Here is a 17,104-nt window from a genome sequence, read left to right as displayed (position 1 = left end):
AGAGGCGGGCACCCCAGCTCGGTGGAATAATTAAGTTTTCAATCAATCAATCAATCAATCAATCAATCAATCAATCAATCAATCAATCAATCAATCCACGCCCTTTGAACTGGAGTTGGTAGTTTTAATCACCAGTGAAAAAGCTGACTCTCTAGATGTATCAGAAGAACTTCACTTTGGCCTAGTTGGCAAGAACCACAGTAAGCCGTATGCAAAATGCAATGTAGGAGTTGTGTACGAAATCCCCCTGGCGTGTGTCAAGTCCTACATAGGGCAGACTGGACGGTGCCTAAATGATCGAGCCAGGGAACATGAACAAAAGTTAACGAAAGATGAATTGGCGCACTTACCTGCGCATTGCAATGCCTGTCGCTGTGTACCTCTTCTTGAGGAGATAAAGATTCTGGGGAGAAGCCATGACCAGACTGCACGTGAACGGATGGAGGCTTATCACATTAAAAAGAAAGGCCAAGACTGTGTTAGCGATATTTCCATTAGGTTGTTTCAATCGGAAATAGATTTTTTTGATAATTGGTTGCCACGCTAAGCTGATGTGTATTCTTGTTTGCTGCGATCTGTGCATGTTTTATTTGCCTATATATGCCCGCGGGCTGCTGTGAATAAAACAGTTGAAAGTTACCGCCCGTGCTGCTTATGTGTTCTCTCCCTCTGTCCCCGTCTTATTTGCGGTCAATATGATCTCTAGATGTAATTGCGAGAGGGTGAGAGACCCGAATAATTCACTACCTCTCTCCCCTTCTCTCCTCCCGGACAGGGCACTTAAGAAGATTTCGAATAGTTTGCTGTGTCAGAATTGTCACAAGCTGTTTCCTCTTTACAAACTGCAGCCCCAGGTCTCGATGTACTCACTACTAAGAAGTCGCTCCTAACGGCTTGTTAGATGCCGTAAATTACTCAATACAATATGCATGGATCCTTCCTGTGTGGAGAATTGCGGAGGTGATTCCTCTGCTGAAAGACCAAACCAAAGGGTACGTTCTAGACAATATTCGGCCTATTTATCTAACATCAAATATTGTAAAATTAATAGAAATATTATTAACCGCACGTATGGTTAAGTTTGTGACCACAAGAGAATTATTGAGCACCTGCCAAATTGGTTTAGACCAGGGATGTCAATTTGGTGCGCACATGTCGACCTAGTGAGCCGAATTCAGTTGGCTCGTTACCAAAAATAATATGGAGCTCTAGTTACATTAGACATTTCTAAAGCATACGATAGTGTGGAATTCCCTATATTAATAAAGAGGATGCAGGATATTGGATTGCCTGAATAATTCGCAACGTGGACTACTGAGTTCTTGCAGGGCAGGAAGTGCTACTGTGCACAAAGTGCAATTTCTTCGGGAAAATTGAGACAAACGCGCGGTGTTCCTCAAGGAGCAGTTTTGTCCCCGCTGTTGTTTAACATCCTACTCAGCTCCATTCCTTATCATCAGAATGTAAGCACGTACGTTTACGCTGATCATATAGCGTTTTTTGCTTCGGCAAGTGATATTCAGTCACTGTACGAGTGTTTACAGGAATACTAATGCGAGCTAGAAGCATGGCTGGACAGTTTTCGCTTGTCCCTCAATGTTAGAGTGCCGTTTTTGTCTTTCCTCTAAAAGAGCCAGTTATTATAGCCCTTTCATACCGCCATTCCACTATTCCACAAGTGGAAAAAGTAAACTACCTTGGAATTATTTATGATGGAAATCTTAATTGGCGTCATCATATTGAATATATAACTTCAAAAGCTTCCCGTACAATGGGGATATTAAGAAGGATAAGCAATAATCAATGGGGCATGCGCAGAGGCGCACAAATAATGATTTACCGCATGTATATCCGACCTATACTAGAGTTCGGCTGTGTGTTATTCTCCGGCGCCGCGGCTTACAAGCTACGTCCACTCGTTTTGCTGGAACTGGAAGCCCTTCGCTTATGTCTGGGCTACCATAGTTTGTAGCCAACGCTGTGCTCTACAAGGAATCACGATTACCTTCCCCTGAAATGAGATTTAAAATACTCAACGTTCAAACATTCATAAGGCTCTATGAATCCCCACTAAGAAGGTCCCAGTCCATCTTCATCAAGCAACGAGCCCAATTTTTTGGAGTTAAATGGCCTCAGTTTCACACGCCACAAGTAATTATAGCACAATCGTTATTCAATCCGTTAGATGTAAATATAAATGATGCAACCACGGCAAACAACATCTCAAATTCATTGGTTATTACTTATGATGACTTACACCCAAATAATGCAAAACAGCTTCCCTCACATATTCTTAACGGCTTACTCCAGGATCCACTTGAATCAGCTCCACACTAACGTAATTATAGCAACAGATGCTCCACAGAGTGAGGAAAAGGCAGGAGTTGGAATTTTTTCATCATCACTGGATTGTTTTTTTTTTCCATGCAGCTTCCCGACTTCACTCCAATATATCTAGCGGAATTCCTAGCTGTTGTCCTAGCTTTACGTAAGCTACAATCTTTCAGGACAACCGCGGTAATAATCAGATTCTTTGTCGCTGTGCACCTCACTTACTGCTCCCGGCAAGTCGTATATATTAAAAGCTTTGTACTCACTGGCTCCAAGTCATTTGCGGAGTTTACGATTAATATGGGTACCTGGGCACAAAGGCATATTTATGAATGAAGTGACAGACAGCTTGACCAAGGCTTCTACCAGCGGCCCGGTGCTTACCCTTCTTCCAACAATGGGGTTTTATCACGTCTGTCAGGTTTAGAAGATACATCCTTTTAACATGAAAATCAAATCTTAAATCATTCTCGGAACTACACCCCTTACAATTTCCTTGGAGCAGGAAATTTTGCAACACAAGACAAAACGGGAGGCACATTAACGAGACTGCATTATCGAGTCCCATCTCTAAATTTTTACATGCACCTATCTGGTCTGGCAATATCCCCTTTGTGCCATTTTTGCAACTCAGTAGAGACGATCGAGCACTGCTTACTGGAATGCTTGGGTACTCACAGAGGAATGTGTGCATCGCCTTAGAAAAATTCATTGTTGAATCAAACCAATTTCATTGTTGACCGTATTATTCTTTTCATTCCTCCTTTATTTCCTCATTTATATATTCTCTTGATTGAACGACAGTCTACTGAACCGTTTTGAATTTTCCTCGCTTCAATTTATACAACAAAATTATAGATTTTTAAATTCATTACCTGAACACATAAGCAAAGTTTGCCCGACTTTAGGCCAATCCCCGTGAGTGGGTATGCGCCAAACTCATCAGGGGCATCACCATCATCAACGTCACCGGCGGCGTAAGCGTGTCCACAAAGCGGTCGCAGAACGCGCCGTTGCCATGGCCCGATCGCGGCCGCTCGGGGCGCACATCTCAGCGTCGCATCCTCGACGTTCCTCGGAATCGCTAGTGGGTCCCACCGCGGGATGAAGACGCTGCAGATAACTCCTGGATCGAGTATCGCGGCAACTGCGGCGGCGCTTATCGGAAAGCGGAAGCCGCAGCAGCCGGCATCTCCGGCGTGTTCCGCCCATCCGAGTGGCCCGTTGTTGCGGAGGAATCCGGCAGCCGTCTACGACCAGAGGTCCAGCAGTGGTGCCGCTCACTTGAGACAGCCACGATGAACCCGGTGCTACCACTGCTTCTCTCTGTGATGTTCTCGAAGAACGGCCCCGCAACCGACAGGTGCGATTCATTAGTATACATGCACCGCACCCCTTCACAACGGACGCACGGGAGATATAAGAAAATGCGCTTTCTTTAAACCTGCGTTCGTCCATCTTCATATCAACGTTTTTTGACTGGTCGACGGCGTTCTATTCGGGCCTCCTTGTCTGGTTTCTTTCTTGCGTCCGTTGCGTTGCGCAGCTTTGCAGCGTGCACCAAGTGTCTGTTCGTGCCGCCGAACAGGTGCGACCTGCCCTCGACGCTCGTCGATGAGATCGACAGTTATGGGCCCGTGGTGCGGCGCATCCTGTCGGCCTTCGACGATGGACCCCAGTCCGGCGCCACGTACCGGGCTCTGGCCGAGTTCGCCGATCGGTTCGGCCACCGCCTGGTCGGGTCGGAGAGCCTCGAGGCCGCCATCGACAACATAGTGGCGTCACTGCGGGCCGCCGGCCTGGACCGCGTCGAAACGGAGCCCGTGGACACACCAGTGTGGCAGCGTGGTCGCGAGCTGGCGCAACTGTTCGAGCCCCGGCCCGTACCCCTCGACGTGCTCGGCCTGGGCGGCTCGGTGGCCACGCCTGCAGGGGGCCTCACGGCTCCCGTGCTGGCGGTGCGCTCCTTCGAGGAACTCGATCGTCGCCGCGCCGAGGTGAGCGTCTCGCTGGCACGCGGCATCTGTCGGTCGGCACTGCGACAATGCCTGTAGTGCGCGTGACGGGAGCCGTCGCTAGTTTTCCGTAAAGTTCGCAAACGTGGGCCGACTTTTTAAAGACGCGGTACAAGAGAATTAGGGGTGTGCGAATATTCGCAACTTACGAATAAAGAACCGAATATTGTCCTACTGGACTCAAATTCATTAGTGACTGTTCGCAAATAATAATGTTTCTGGAATATTTTTTTCGAGTACTTCACGTCCATTGTGTACGAACAAAAAGAAGCTGAAGGGAAAATGCAGCAACTTTCGTCCTAGCCATTGTAGACCTAACGTATGCAGTATAGCATGCGGCGTCGCTGAAAAAGCAACATTTCTGCGATTAAACCACCGTCATTCGCCCTAACGTTTTGTTTAGCAGTATGACATTCAGCAGTATTTCTTGTTTTAATGTATTTTTAAAGCGAAGCTTTCTTTGCCTCTTCCTTCGCCTTTCCCACTGCTGCTGCTGCTGCTGATTCTACTCCTGTTGTCTGGCACACCGCGTCGGAGGGTGGTTCAGAGCGTATGTATACATGACAAGAACGCGGCAGAGAGGAAAGGCGACGCGAGAAACCCTTTTGGACCTTTCCATCGCGTCGCATGTCCACAATGTCCTTTGGAGCTCCTTGGCCGTCGCCACATATTCGCCTCTTGACAGCTGTAATTATTTGTGACTCCCCCGCAAGAGCATTGCAGAAACTGCAGCGCTTACCATTCTACTAACGTACAACAGTCCAGAAGAGAAGTATAGATGGAATGGTAGAGAGGAGATAGGGAGAGTAGGCAGAGAATGGGTATAACTATAGTGAACTAGAATATTTCTTGTTCACTGTAGGTATACCGACGCAGCCACGAAATTGGCAAATGACAGCCTTGATCGCTCTCAACTCGCATACATGGGGGGAGGGCGGGAGGAGGAAAAGGCGACGCGAGAAGGCGAGGAAATGCTACTGCTATATGCACAACAGCCGGTTGCGGGCAAACTGGATAAATTTAAGTTCAAGGTATGGTACGGTACGTTTCTGCTATTTCTGAAAAATAAACGGCATGCACATATGTCAAGCGGACAACCTACGCAGGGCGTGCAGAAGCAGAGCCGCATTAATTAAAGCGCACCACAGGGTCTAGGCGATACTACCGAAGCGGTCGCACGTCAAATCAACACTTCTGTGCTCGCCGCGGCAGCTTTGCGGCTATGGCATTGCTGGAGGCCGCGCGTATGATCTAGACCGCAGCAACTGCATTTCCACGGGAAAAAAAAAAAAAAGAACGCTCGTGCACTTAGATTTAGGGACACGTTAACGAACACCATGGTGCCAAAATTAATTCCGAGTCCGCCACTACGACGTGCCTCTTAATCTGATTGTGGTTTTGCCACAAACAGTGCCATAATTCAATTAAAGTTTAATAATTCTGCCACATTGCGATGTGGCATGTCAGGCAATGAAGAAGTGTGGCGCAAAAGAGTGCCTCATGCAAACACCTCTCCGTGTGCGCTAAGCAGACAAACAGCAGTGGTGCACGCAAGGTGAACTTTATTATCAACTCGCCACTATCGTGTTGGGCCAAACATTGACAAAATTAAACGTTCGCCGCCAACATCATCGCTAAGTATCGTCAATCAAAGCAAAACAGCACAGAAATATTCGCTTACATTGATTCCAACAGTGCGTGGGATCCACATAATATTTTTATTTTTTATGTTAGCCCCAAGGCCATGTGGCATTAGACTTATGGATGCGGTACGTGTGTGCAAGCTCTCTTCGGATTAAATCTGAACTCACTTCGATAATATAATATTTGAAACAATACGGACTCGTCCAACTAGTGAATTAAGTGCCGTTTTCTTTATGTCATCGTCATAAACGACGTCAATCTTTCGTTTGGTCTTTAAGCTATACACAGATGCTCACGGGGTTGCATTTTAAAATTTCGTTATGATGATGGAGCTGCGCAGGCTTCGAAGGCTCCCGAGTATTCGAACCAACTGCTCTTTCGTTCTAAATGCTCCATTTGTGAGTTTAATAAGGTTTGCTTTGCCAATCACAATATGAAGTGCAATGACAGAAAATTCCTAATGTCGTGAATACCAAAAAGTGAGCATTATTTAATAATAATGGTAAAAAAAGGCTGTTCAGTTTTCGAAAACTATTCGAAAATTCCTCGATATTCGATTCAATACTTCTAACAATATTCGATTAGCATTCGGCTCGCTTTAAAAAATTGCAATTTGCACTTACCTAAAGAGGATGAACACTTAAAACTCTGGCTTCAATTCGAATGAAAATTAAAGGGTCTTTACACAATTATCGCGAGCCTCTGGGCCGAATTTTATTGTTGTGGAGCATTTTTGGGAAGAGTAGGCGGTAAGAGAGAAGTTATGGCAAGTACAAGCGTTAAAAATACCCTGAACAGGCTACTTTCAGAAATTACGATAGAAATTACTGTTGTGCACTGGAAGGTGTAAAGCGCCGTGCAGCGAGCGTTTTTACAGCAAGAATTCTCGAAAATGGCTCAGTGAAAACGGAGATAGAAGCAAAGGATTGTTTGCGAGGTCCTAGTGTGAGAAGGGGAGCTACCCTCCCCACAACGGAGGTTTTCCCCATTGACTCGACCTCATGCGAAATTCCTCGACCAAGCCTTGTGCGTCCTGGACTGAGGACCCATGCCCCCTCCGGGCCCCATAACCCTATTTCTCCTCAATAAAGTTATTTCCTCTTTCTCTCTCTCTCCCCATTGTACTATAGAGCCCGCGTCCGCTTTAAGTAACGAGTTCCGCCTCCCCCCTTAGCCCTCCTTTTTTTTTTTTAATTTCTCTTATCCTAATGCTACGCGGAGCATTTCCGTTGGTGGTTCTGTGCGATTTGAATTTGGCGGGAATTCACGCGTTGTTCGCGTTGTCAATCATCAATGGTGGACGGCCTACACTACCGCTTACGCGCAGTCTGCGGCAGGCGGTGTCGGTATCCAGTATAGGTTAAAATACTCTAACGCGAAGTTCTTTGTAACGATTCGTCGCTGCCTGTAGCGCCCCTACTGCTTCGTGAGTACGGGCGCAAAGAACGTATTCGCGAAACAGTTTGAATGCTACAACGCTCCCACAGGCGTCGGCCTGTGGAGATGGTGGAACGCGGCTTTAGTTGGGTGGCCGGACATGGCCCTCTGGAACAAAAAACTTCCCGAATTTGGCTGCTATAATGTCGTTTTTCATAAAGGTTCTTCGCACTTTCTATTCTTTTTGCCCTTCGTCATTGGCTTGCACCAAACGAATCCATAAAATCGGGTGAAAAACGTTATTACAAAGTATCATCTCTATATAGTGTTTTTCGGTGCGATTATTACGCTATACCAATCCCGCTTCGCTTCGATACTTTGACGATGAAGTTCCAAGCTTTCAGGGCTTGTAGCCACAAAAGCGCAAGTGTCGCCCGCAATATCGCTACAGTAATGTACCGAGCTGCATTATGTGGGCTCGAAAACACCAGAACTGTTCGCATTGCCCATGTGCGGTATAGGGATGATTGGATGGTGTGCTCGGTGGCGACACACGACCCCGATTAAGGCGGTGCTTTGTTTGCATCATCCACCCATTTTGTGGCTGCTGGCTGCTTTCTAGCACGGTGGCCAAACCGCTTTCAGAGATGGTGCAAACCAACGCGACCCGGGACTTTCGTAGACAGTGCAAACTGAGGCGGCTCGGGGCAACCGGATGCTTCATACAACCGAGCGCAGACGCGAGCTCCAACGCAAAGGAGCTGAAGTGCGTATACTGAGTGCGGAGGGGAGACGGTCTGAAGACGCGTCGAGCGAAGAAGGAACGTTTTCGAATACTCAGCGGAAGCACGGTTTAGAACGTGAGCACTTGCTGGCTCGTAAACGCTATAAGTGGAGCAGCGTAGAGCGGCGCCTATGAACACCGAAGAGCGCGGTGAACGCTTTCGCCCAGAAGCGTGAAACGGGCAGTGAATGCGCAGCGCAGAATGACTTGGAACGAGAGCAGGGCGATACGCAGAGAGGAGACGGCAGCGGAACCATGACCGTGTACCGCAAAAAACTGCGCGCAGAACGAGTTCGGTGTTACATAAAGGTGTTCTGTGGTTCGGTGTAGCGTGTGCGATATACTCTGGGTTCTATCGGACGTGCCTGTGGTGTTGGAGCTCCGCGAGTTTACGTTGAGTAAGGCGTGTCTCGGTAAACATGTCTAACTTCGTCGTGTGCTCTGCCTACCAGGCGTCGTTGCTTAGCGTTGGCGTTGCGCTGCTGAACATGAGGCCGCGGGATCAAATCCCGGCCGCGGCGACCGCATTTCGATGGGGGCGAAGTGTAAAAAACGTGCACTGTGCATTGGGTGCCCGTGTAAAGAACCCCAGGGGGTCAGAATTAATCCGGAGTGTGCCTACCGTGCGCCTCATAATAAGATCATAGTTTGGTTGATGAAAAGAGCGCTACGAAGACGCGGACTAAAAGAACAACATGTACGACGGACAAACGCCTTGTCCGTCGTACATGTTGTTCTTTTAGTCCGCGTCTTCGTAGCGCTCTTTTCATCAACTATGCAAAACCAACTCGCCCACATCAAGCTTCTGCAGATCATAGTTTGGACACGTAAAACCCCAGAATTTAATCGTGCTTTGACCGTACAGTTCTTTTTTAACAAAAAAAAGAAAGCCTATGAGCGTAGCAAACGTGTCCTTTATGCAAAGTTTCTAGGCGAGGCGGACATTTCTAGGCGAGGCGAGTAGCGTAGGTAACAGGAGAGCATAATTAACAAAAAAATGATATCTTGTGCATTGGGGGTAGTGGTTTATATAGTAAATTTGGTTGCAGTCCCATTTTAGTGCACCCCTGTTTTTTTTTTTATAAATCTTGAAAATCGCACCTCACTCGAGATATTCGTACAAAATTTCAACGCTCAATCCAGGCTATATTGAAATCGAGTGCGCCCCGCGGGACCCCGCTGTACCGTGACGAAGAGTGTGACAAACTTTGAATGATGTAGTGTCGCGGCAAATACCCCAATATATACCGCACGTCGCCACAGGTACTTGCCAGGTAAAACCAGTATTAGCATCAGTATCGGCCGAGACTGGCCACGATGGTCAGTTTGAAACTTTCGACGCGCTTTTCGTCACGGGGCGTTTCCGTGTGATATGATTGCGGGGCCGCCTTTTCTGCGCTCCCGGCGCCCTCGGTTCCAATATTAATTTCCAGGATTGAGTGTTGCAATTCGATGAATTTTGGAATCACTCGCGATTTTCAGCCTTTAGAAAAATGGGGCGCATTAAAATGTGATTTCCTCAAAATTTGCGAGGTTCTAATAGGAATAAGAAATTCTTGTTATTTAGTATTTGAAACCCACGTTATCAGGGGCAAAGTATACCGAGAAACTTATCTGCAAGGACATCACGTTCGCTACGCTCATACAAAAAAAGCTGGGGCCGAATTCACAAAGCTTTTTGTTCGTAAGTGCTGTTTATCATTGGCTGATTGCATTCGCTAATAACATATCTCACGAACGTTTTTGCGAATATGGGGCCTGTTCTCGAAAAAAAAACCCCTTCCTGTACACTTGCGAACGGTCACTAAAAACAACAGCGTTCCTTGCAAACGCCAATTAAAGCTTCACATAAGCCGACTCCAATAGCGCATGTTTTTAAAGACAAATATAGAAACATCTGCGTGAGTTACACGGAACTTTGAGGTTACGAAACCGTGATAACACTTGATATAGGCCAATATCCCTACTTTACAGTATAGCAGGCGAAAATCTCCAAAGGTATCTCTGAGGATGCCGTTAGAAAATATAAGAATGCTCCTCGAGGATTTGATGATTAAAGCGCATACAGTTGATGTCCAAGGAGAGACTATATATCACCTGCCGTGGTGGCGTCGTGGCTATGGCGCTGCGCTACTAAGCCCGAAGGCGTGGGAGCGAATCCCGGCTGCAGCGGCCGCATTCCGATGGGGGTGAAATGCAAGAACGCCCGTATACCGTGCGTTGGGTGCCCGCGTAAAGAACCCCTGGTGGTCGAAATTAAGTCGCAGTCTCTCACTGCGGCGTGCATGCCTCATAATAAAATCGTGGTTTTGGCACGTAAAACCCCATGATTTAATTTTTACAATATAGCGAGACAATACAGACACATAGGTGGCAATAAGTGACAGACGATTAAATCGCTCAAAATACCAACGACGAGGTAGCCTCGAACACGAGAATAAGCATTTGACACGACGTGCGATCGATCACGCAAAAAAAAAGAAGATATAGAAGAGAAATTTTTTGATGATCATCGCGAGTCAGAGAGAATTGTTAGCTTTACCATCGAAAAACTATCTTTTTCTTTTGTTCATTTGGCCCTACGATTCACAGGTTCTCAGCCAAAAGTCTAGTCCGGCATAGGGTGATTGTCGCAATAAATGAGCTGAAACAAATACAGTCGGCTTCACCCTTGTGTAGAGCATGGGAATTAATGGTGGCCTCCGGGGCGCTCAGGAGCCAGCCAGCGACGCCTAACGGTAGTTGCTGGGCCCAGACGTGCCCAGCAGCTACCGAGATGTCACGCCCAGCAGCTAGCGTTAGACGTCGCTGGCTGCCTCCGGAGCGCACCAGAGGCCGCCGTTAATTCCCACGCTCTACACAAGGGTGAAGCCAACTGTATTTGTAGAAACACACTGTAGAAACACAGACAAAAAGTCTGTGTTTCTACATTCTGAAATGATTTCACTTATCACTTTCGTACAGGAGACTGATAAAATTAAGGCGGCGCCATAAATTTCGGCCTAACCCCTCTCCTGCTTCTTCGTCGTCACAGGGAAAACTCGCAACATTTCATTCGTGTGCCAACTATTTCACATTGGCCCACCACCTTTCCTTAATTATATATTCTCTTAGGAAGAAGGATGGCTCTGTTCTCGTCTGTGTAGATTACCGACGCCTTAACAAGCTCACTCGCAAGGTCTATCCCTTACAGCGCATAGATGACGCCACTGACTGTCTGTAAGGCGCGGAATTCTTTTCTTTCTTAGATTTGCAGTCGGGATATTGGCAAGCGCCATGTGGCAGAAGTCGCCCGGCCGAAGACAGCATTTGTTATGCCTGGTGCTTATACGAATTTAACGTAATGCCTTTTGGACTTTGTAATGCGCCCGCAACATTTGAGCGCATGATGGACACAGTTTTGCGAGGCTTAAAATGACAGATGTGCCTGTGCTTCCCAATGATGCTGTCGTCCTTGCTCTGGACTTCACACGCACCTTCAGCGGCTCAAATGTGTCCTGACATGCTTAATGAATGTCGGCCTACAGCTGAACTTGAAAAAGTGCCGCTTTGCAGCGAGGCAGCTTACAATACCCGGTCATGTTGTATCCAAGGGCGGCGTTCTCCCCGATCCGACCAAACTTCGCGCCATCGCTGAATTCTCTAAACCAAAGTCGATAAAGGAACTATACGTAGTTTCGTTGGACTCTGTTTCTACTTCAGATGGTTCATTAGAAATTTTGCCGCAATCTTATCAGCCCTGACGAAGCTTCTCGGAAGCAATGGTGCTCTCTCCTCATGGCCATCGGAGTGGGAGGACGCTTTCATGAATCTGCGCCGTCTTCTTTCTCCACCCCCAATTTTGCGCCAGTACTACCCAACAGCTTCTACAGAAGGCACACGGAACCCAGCGGTGTCGGCGGCGCTGTCCTTGCGCAACGTGAACACGCATTCGGTGAATGCGTCGCAGCATACGCAAGTCGAACACCGACAAAAGCCGATACCAACAGTGCATGTGACGGAGAAGGAATCTTTAGCCATCATCTGGACCATTACTAAGTTCTGTCCATGTTTGTATGGGCGCCTATTCGATGTCGTCACTGACCATCATGCACTCTCTTGGCTCCCATCATTGACAGATCCTTCAGGCCGCCTTGCTTGCTGGACACTTCGGCTAGAACACTGACATCCGAGTCGTGTACCGAAATGGACGCCAGCATTCTGACGCCGACGCCCTGTCACGCTCTCCCTTGTCCGACAACATTTCCTATTCCTCAGCGTTTGTCTACTATTTCGTCGATTGACATTGGAACCATCGCTTCCAAGCAGCGCAAGGACCACTGGATTGCCTCCCTTAGAGACTTTCTCTCCGATTCGTCAACACAACCGACAACTCGCGCGCTGCGTCGTCAAGCTCACCATTGTGCCATTCGCGATGACCTGCTTCACCGACGTAATTATTTCTGAGACGGTTGTCAACGGTTATTGGTAATACCTCGAAGCCTGCACTCCGAAATCTGCGCATCCTTCCATGCTGATCCGTAGTGTGGGCATTCTGGAGTTTTGAAAACTTACCAACGTCTTCGTCAGCGGTACTACTGGCGAGGGACTGCTACGTTCAAAAATTTGTTCGCTCTTGGCCCGATTGCCAACGCTGCAAATCCTCTGTCCCCCCAGTCGCCAAGTGCTCTACAGCCTCTATCTTGCCCTGCGCGACCATTTGGACTTTAGAAGAGTTAACTGCTGGGCTAGTTGGTGATCTTGCATATTGAAAAGATTTTGCGCCAAAAAACAACACACACAAGAAAGACGACGACACCACGGGCGCCCGTGGTGTCGTCGTCTTTCTTGTGTGTGTTGTTTTTTGGCGCAAAATCTTTTCAGTATGCAAGACCATTTGGACGTGTCGGCATTGATTCGTATGGACCACTTCCCCTAACAACTGGTGCTAACCGCTGCGCCATCGTCGTAGTTCATCACCTCACGCGATACGCTGAAACCGCCGCCCTACCGCAGCGTTGCGTCGTTCCTCCTTCGCAGTTTTATTCTCCGCCACGGTCCACCCCAGGAACTGCTCAGTGGTTGCTGCCGCGCCATTTTGTCCGAAGTCGTTGAGGCCATCCTCAATCAGTGCTGTGTTGTTCTTCGGACAACTACCGCCTATCACCCTCAAACCAACGGTCTCAGTGAACACTTCAACCGTACGTTTGGCGACATGCTTGCACTGTATGTCACCTCTGACCACTCAAAGTGGGACCTCATTCTACCCTTTGTCACCTACGCATACAGCTCCGCGATAGAAAGTACCACTGGCTTTTCGCCATTTTTCTTATTGTACGACCGCCATCCGTCGCACACTGTCGACACAACTCTCCCTTACCGGCCTGATGCATCCGAGTGTGCACGCGTTTCTGCCGCTGTGAGACATGCTGAGTTGTGCAGCGAACTCGCAGGGGCCTTAACTTCATCTAACTAAGAACGCCAGAAGAGCAGCCGCCCCGAAAACACCGACGCACCCACTTTCCTTCCTGGCAAGCTTGTGCGCCTGTCAGTTCCTGCCACTGCAGCTGGTCTCTCAACGAAACTACTGCCCAAGTACGAAGGCCTGTAAAGCTTTTGCTTGGCGCCTGTGCTGCTCATGCAGGGGAGGCCCACACACAAGCTTCGTCTTAGCGCTTTTATGTGAAGTTTCATTTGAACTATAGTGAGTGCAAACAAGATATGGAACCCGGCAATGGCTTCATGGGTGACATTTCTGAATGTTGATCACCAGAATGTTGAACTTGCTTTCACCGTTGTGCATACCTCTTTCTATGTCATTATCATCCCTCATCATACCTTTATGTCCCCGTTCCTCCTCCCTATGTGCACAGTAGCCGGCTAGAGCGCGCTACCTCAGGCCGACATCTCTGCCTTCTTTCAAATAAACTCTCTCTCTCTCTCTCTTTCACCGCATCACCGAGCGCATATCTCCCGTGAATTACGTCATCGCACCAGTCACGCCGTCTTCGGACTTGCGCCGCCGGGGACGTCCATGTGTAGCGCCTGAAGACTAACTTCGACCCGGTCATTGTGGTGCACTCTTAGGTCACCAGAACGGCTCCATTTCGTTCCCGGGGGTAATTGTACAGTCAAGACAACGAATGCTTGCCAATCATCATCACCAGCTCTGCGCACGGGGTTCGCCGCTCGTGCTGGGACTCTTGTTGCTGCTTGACCGCCGTGTTAGCTGCTTTCAGTACGCAGCCAATAAACCTCTTCACAGCTCATTATAGCGATTGATCGGCGCCTGTTCTTACTAACTGCACTTAAGTACAAACTGCATCGCGAATATGAGCTAAGGGCGCGAATTCGCATTTCCCTTTGATCGTAAAAACTCCTTTTCATTGGCCAGTATACCCTTCGCTAATATTTTCACAATTTGCCTGCTGCTGTTTTTTCGACGTCTTGAGAGCTCGGCTTCACAGAAACATTCTTCCGCTAGAATTCTTTGTAAGAGCAGATTTCAGCCAATCTTGATGGAGATATTATTAGTGCAGATGGTTGGGGGATGACAAACAGCACTTACGAACGAAAAACTATAAGAAATCGGCCCCTGGGTTCACATTCACAGAAAAATTACTTATGCTTGCGCTGTTCGTAAGAGCAGATTATATCGATATGATGGACAAATTGTCGAAAGCGAGCGGCCAATGGGGAACAGAACGTATGCGAACAACAACCTTGGTGAATTAGGCCTTTGTTACGTAAACTGTAGGCCCAGGGCCCGTAACAACGGCAGATACAGGAGTGCCTGCCGCCAACTGGAGCGCACTAAATGAACATTAAATTCTGAGGTTCTACGCGCCAAAAACACGATATGATTAGGCCCTCCATAGTGCAGGACTCCGGATTAACTTTGACCAGCACGGCTTTTTTTAAAGTGCACCCAATCACGGTCTACACGGGACTTTTTTGCATTTCACCTCCCATCGAAACGCTGCCGCCGCGGCCGGGATTTGATCCCGCGACCTTGTGCTTAGCAGCGCAACGCCAAAGCCAATACGCAACCACGGCGGGTAACTGGAGTGCACTCTTCTCCAGTGAATGTCCCGGTTTGAAATTAAACATGTACGGGGTGTTCGCCGATCGGACACATTGCAACCTTTTCTTGATATTCGGCATCTAGGTGAACGGCACCATCGTGCTGTTCAATCCAGAGTGGACCGACTACCGGCGGTACGTGCCGTACCGCACCAAGGGGCCTTCCTACGCAGCCAGGTACGCCACCACCCATTCTAATAGATAGAACAGAACATTTATTTGGGCACCAATAGACATTCACAGGCAAATTCCAGTCCACGTAAGCCTTGTGGCTTGTATGCGTGACTGGGCAGTCTCGGCTCACAACCACCTTTTCTCAGTAACATTGCTGCTTATCAGGAGAAAAAAAAAGCACCAAGCTCGGGAACTATGCAATGCTTGCGAATAATTTTGCAGCTGGAAACAGAAATACATGTGTAAATAACTGTCCTGCAAAAGGTAAGTTATGCATAAACGAAAAGTAATTTAATAAAAAATAAATATCTAAATGAAGCAAGTAGGCAGGAAAATGAAAAAAAATATCGACACAGCGCCCAAAATAATACGCATATACAGAAAGGCAGACAGAGACTGCTTGATGACATCGTACATTGAATTATTATATAACTTGTAGTGGGCATTTGTTTTTCTTCCTTCAACCTCTCTTTAGATGTTCGAACACATAATCGATGACCTTATGAAAACTCGTATTTGTTTAAATGAATTGAGAATAAAACTTGTTTGCAACTTATTGAAATGCAATGGAATACAAAAAAAAAGGATTCTCCTCCAATATTTTGTCAAGAACAGTACGAGTTTACTTTCCTTGATTTGCCTAAGCTGTCTCGTTTTGATATTTTCAATTTCGAAGCTAGTAGAGTGCTACTTTTTTACTTATAGCATCGAATGCAAATTGTCTATGTCACCTATCTAGTAAACTGAAGCAGTTCATAATGTCTGCTGGAGCTTCTCTATACAATGTGTTCCGTAAGCAAGGAGAACACGAATTTTATGTACAGGATTGAATCTAACCAGTTAAACTTGTAATGGGAGGATGAACCGTAAACTGTTAGAGCCGTACCTATAACATATTCACCTAACGCCTTAGGTACAGCCTTCATCGGGGAGGGTAAAACATCTTTATTAATAATATTTGAATGGCGAGAGCAGTGTGGGAGGAGGAGACATCTCAAAAAGGTGTCACGTTATGCGTGTAAGCACACAACCAAAGCTCAGGCTGCAGAAGTCCTGGACTAAGGACCCCCCACCCCCATCCCTTGGTGTAAGCAGAAGGAAACATGATTGCGTTTTTCTTTATTTCTCGAATAAATTTTGCTTCTCCTCCTCCACAGCCGCAGTGCTATGCATTCAATGTGGTCATTCCAAGATTTAAATGCTATAGAAGGGATGACCTAAGTATTTAGCACTGTGTACTAAGGTCACTGGAGGGCAAGAACAATTTTTGCAGCTGCTGTTATGAAGGAATATTGGATGTGAAGGCGTTAATGTTTTTGTACCATCTGTAGAAACATAGTAGATTGGTCTTGAATTTGTTTGTGAGGATTCGATTTTTTATAAACCAATCTAATAGGCACATAATACGCTGCTACGTAAAACAATTGCAGTCCCATCAGCATGCAAATAAACTTTAGAAGTAATTTGTAGGCATGTTAGATCATTGATGTAGATTTTAAATCGTAGTTTCCTCACCATAGATGCCTGGGACACACCGCAAGTAACGTTTAACGGCTTGCTCACAAATAACTTGTTTTAGCACACTAAGTGAGATCGGAACATTAATTTTTGAAATAAGTACGGAAAGGAACTCCTGAAGGGAAAGTTGGCCAATTTCTCAAGTAATAATAAATGGTCAGCTGTATCAAATGTCATTTGCTAGTCTACAAAAAAAATT

General features: G+C 47.0%; 1 protein-coding gene across 1 annotated transcript in view; it reads left to right on the top strand.

Annotated features, from left to right (window-relative positions):
* The first annotated feature begins 3,417 nt into the window (after positions 1-3,417).
* LOC142559736 (carboxypeptidase Q-like) overlaps positions 3,418-17,104 on the top strand; it is a 44,319-nt gene continuing 30,632 nt past the window's right edge. The window contains exons 1-3 of the mRNA XM_075671332.1: positions 3,418-3,694; positions 3,920-4,328; positions 15,299-15,390. Of these exons, the coding sequence (XP_075527447.1) occupies positions 3,630-3,694; positions 3,920-4,328; positions 15,299-15,390 (566 nt within the window). The 5' untranslated portion in view covers positions 3,418-3,629. The remainder of the gene's footprint in view (positions 3,695-3,919; positions 4,329-15,298; positions 15,391-17,104) is intronic.

This window comes from Dermacentor variabilis, chromosome 1, assembly GCF_050947875.1.
Source record: "Dermacentor variabilis isolate Ectoservices chromosome 1, ASM5094787v1, whole genome shotgun sequence".
Lineage (NCBI taxonomy): Eukaryota > Metazoa > Arthropoda > Arachnida > Ixodida > Ixodidae > Dermacentor > Dermacentor variabilis.
Note: the sequence above shows the minus strand (reverse complement) of the source record. Positions and strands in the feature narration are given on the sequence as shown.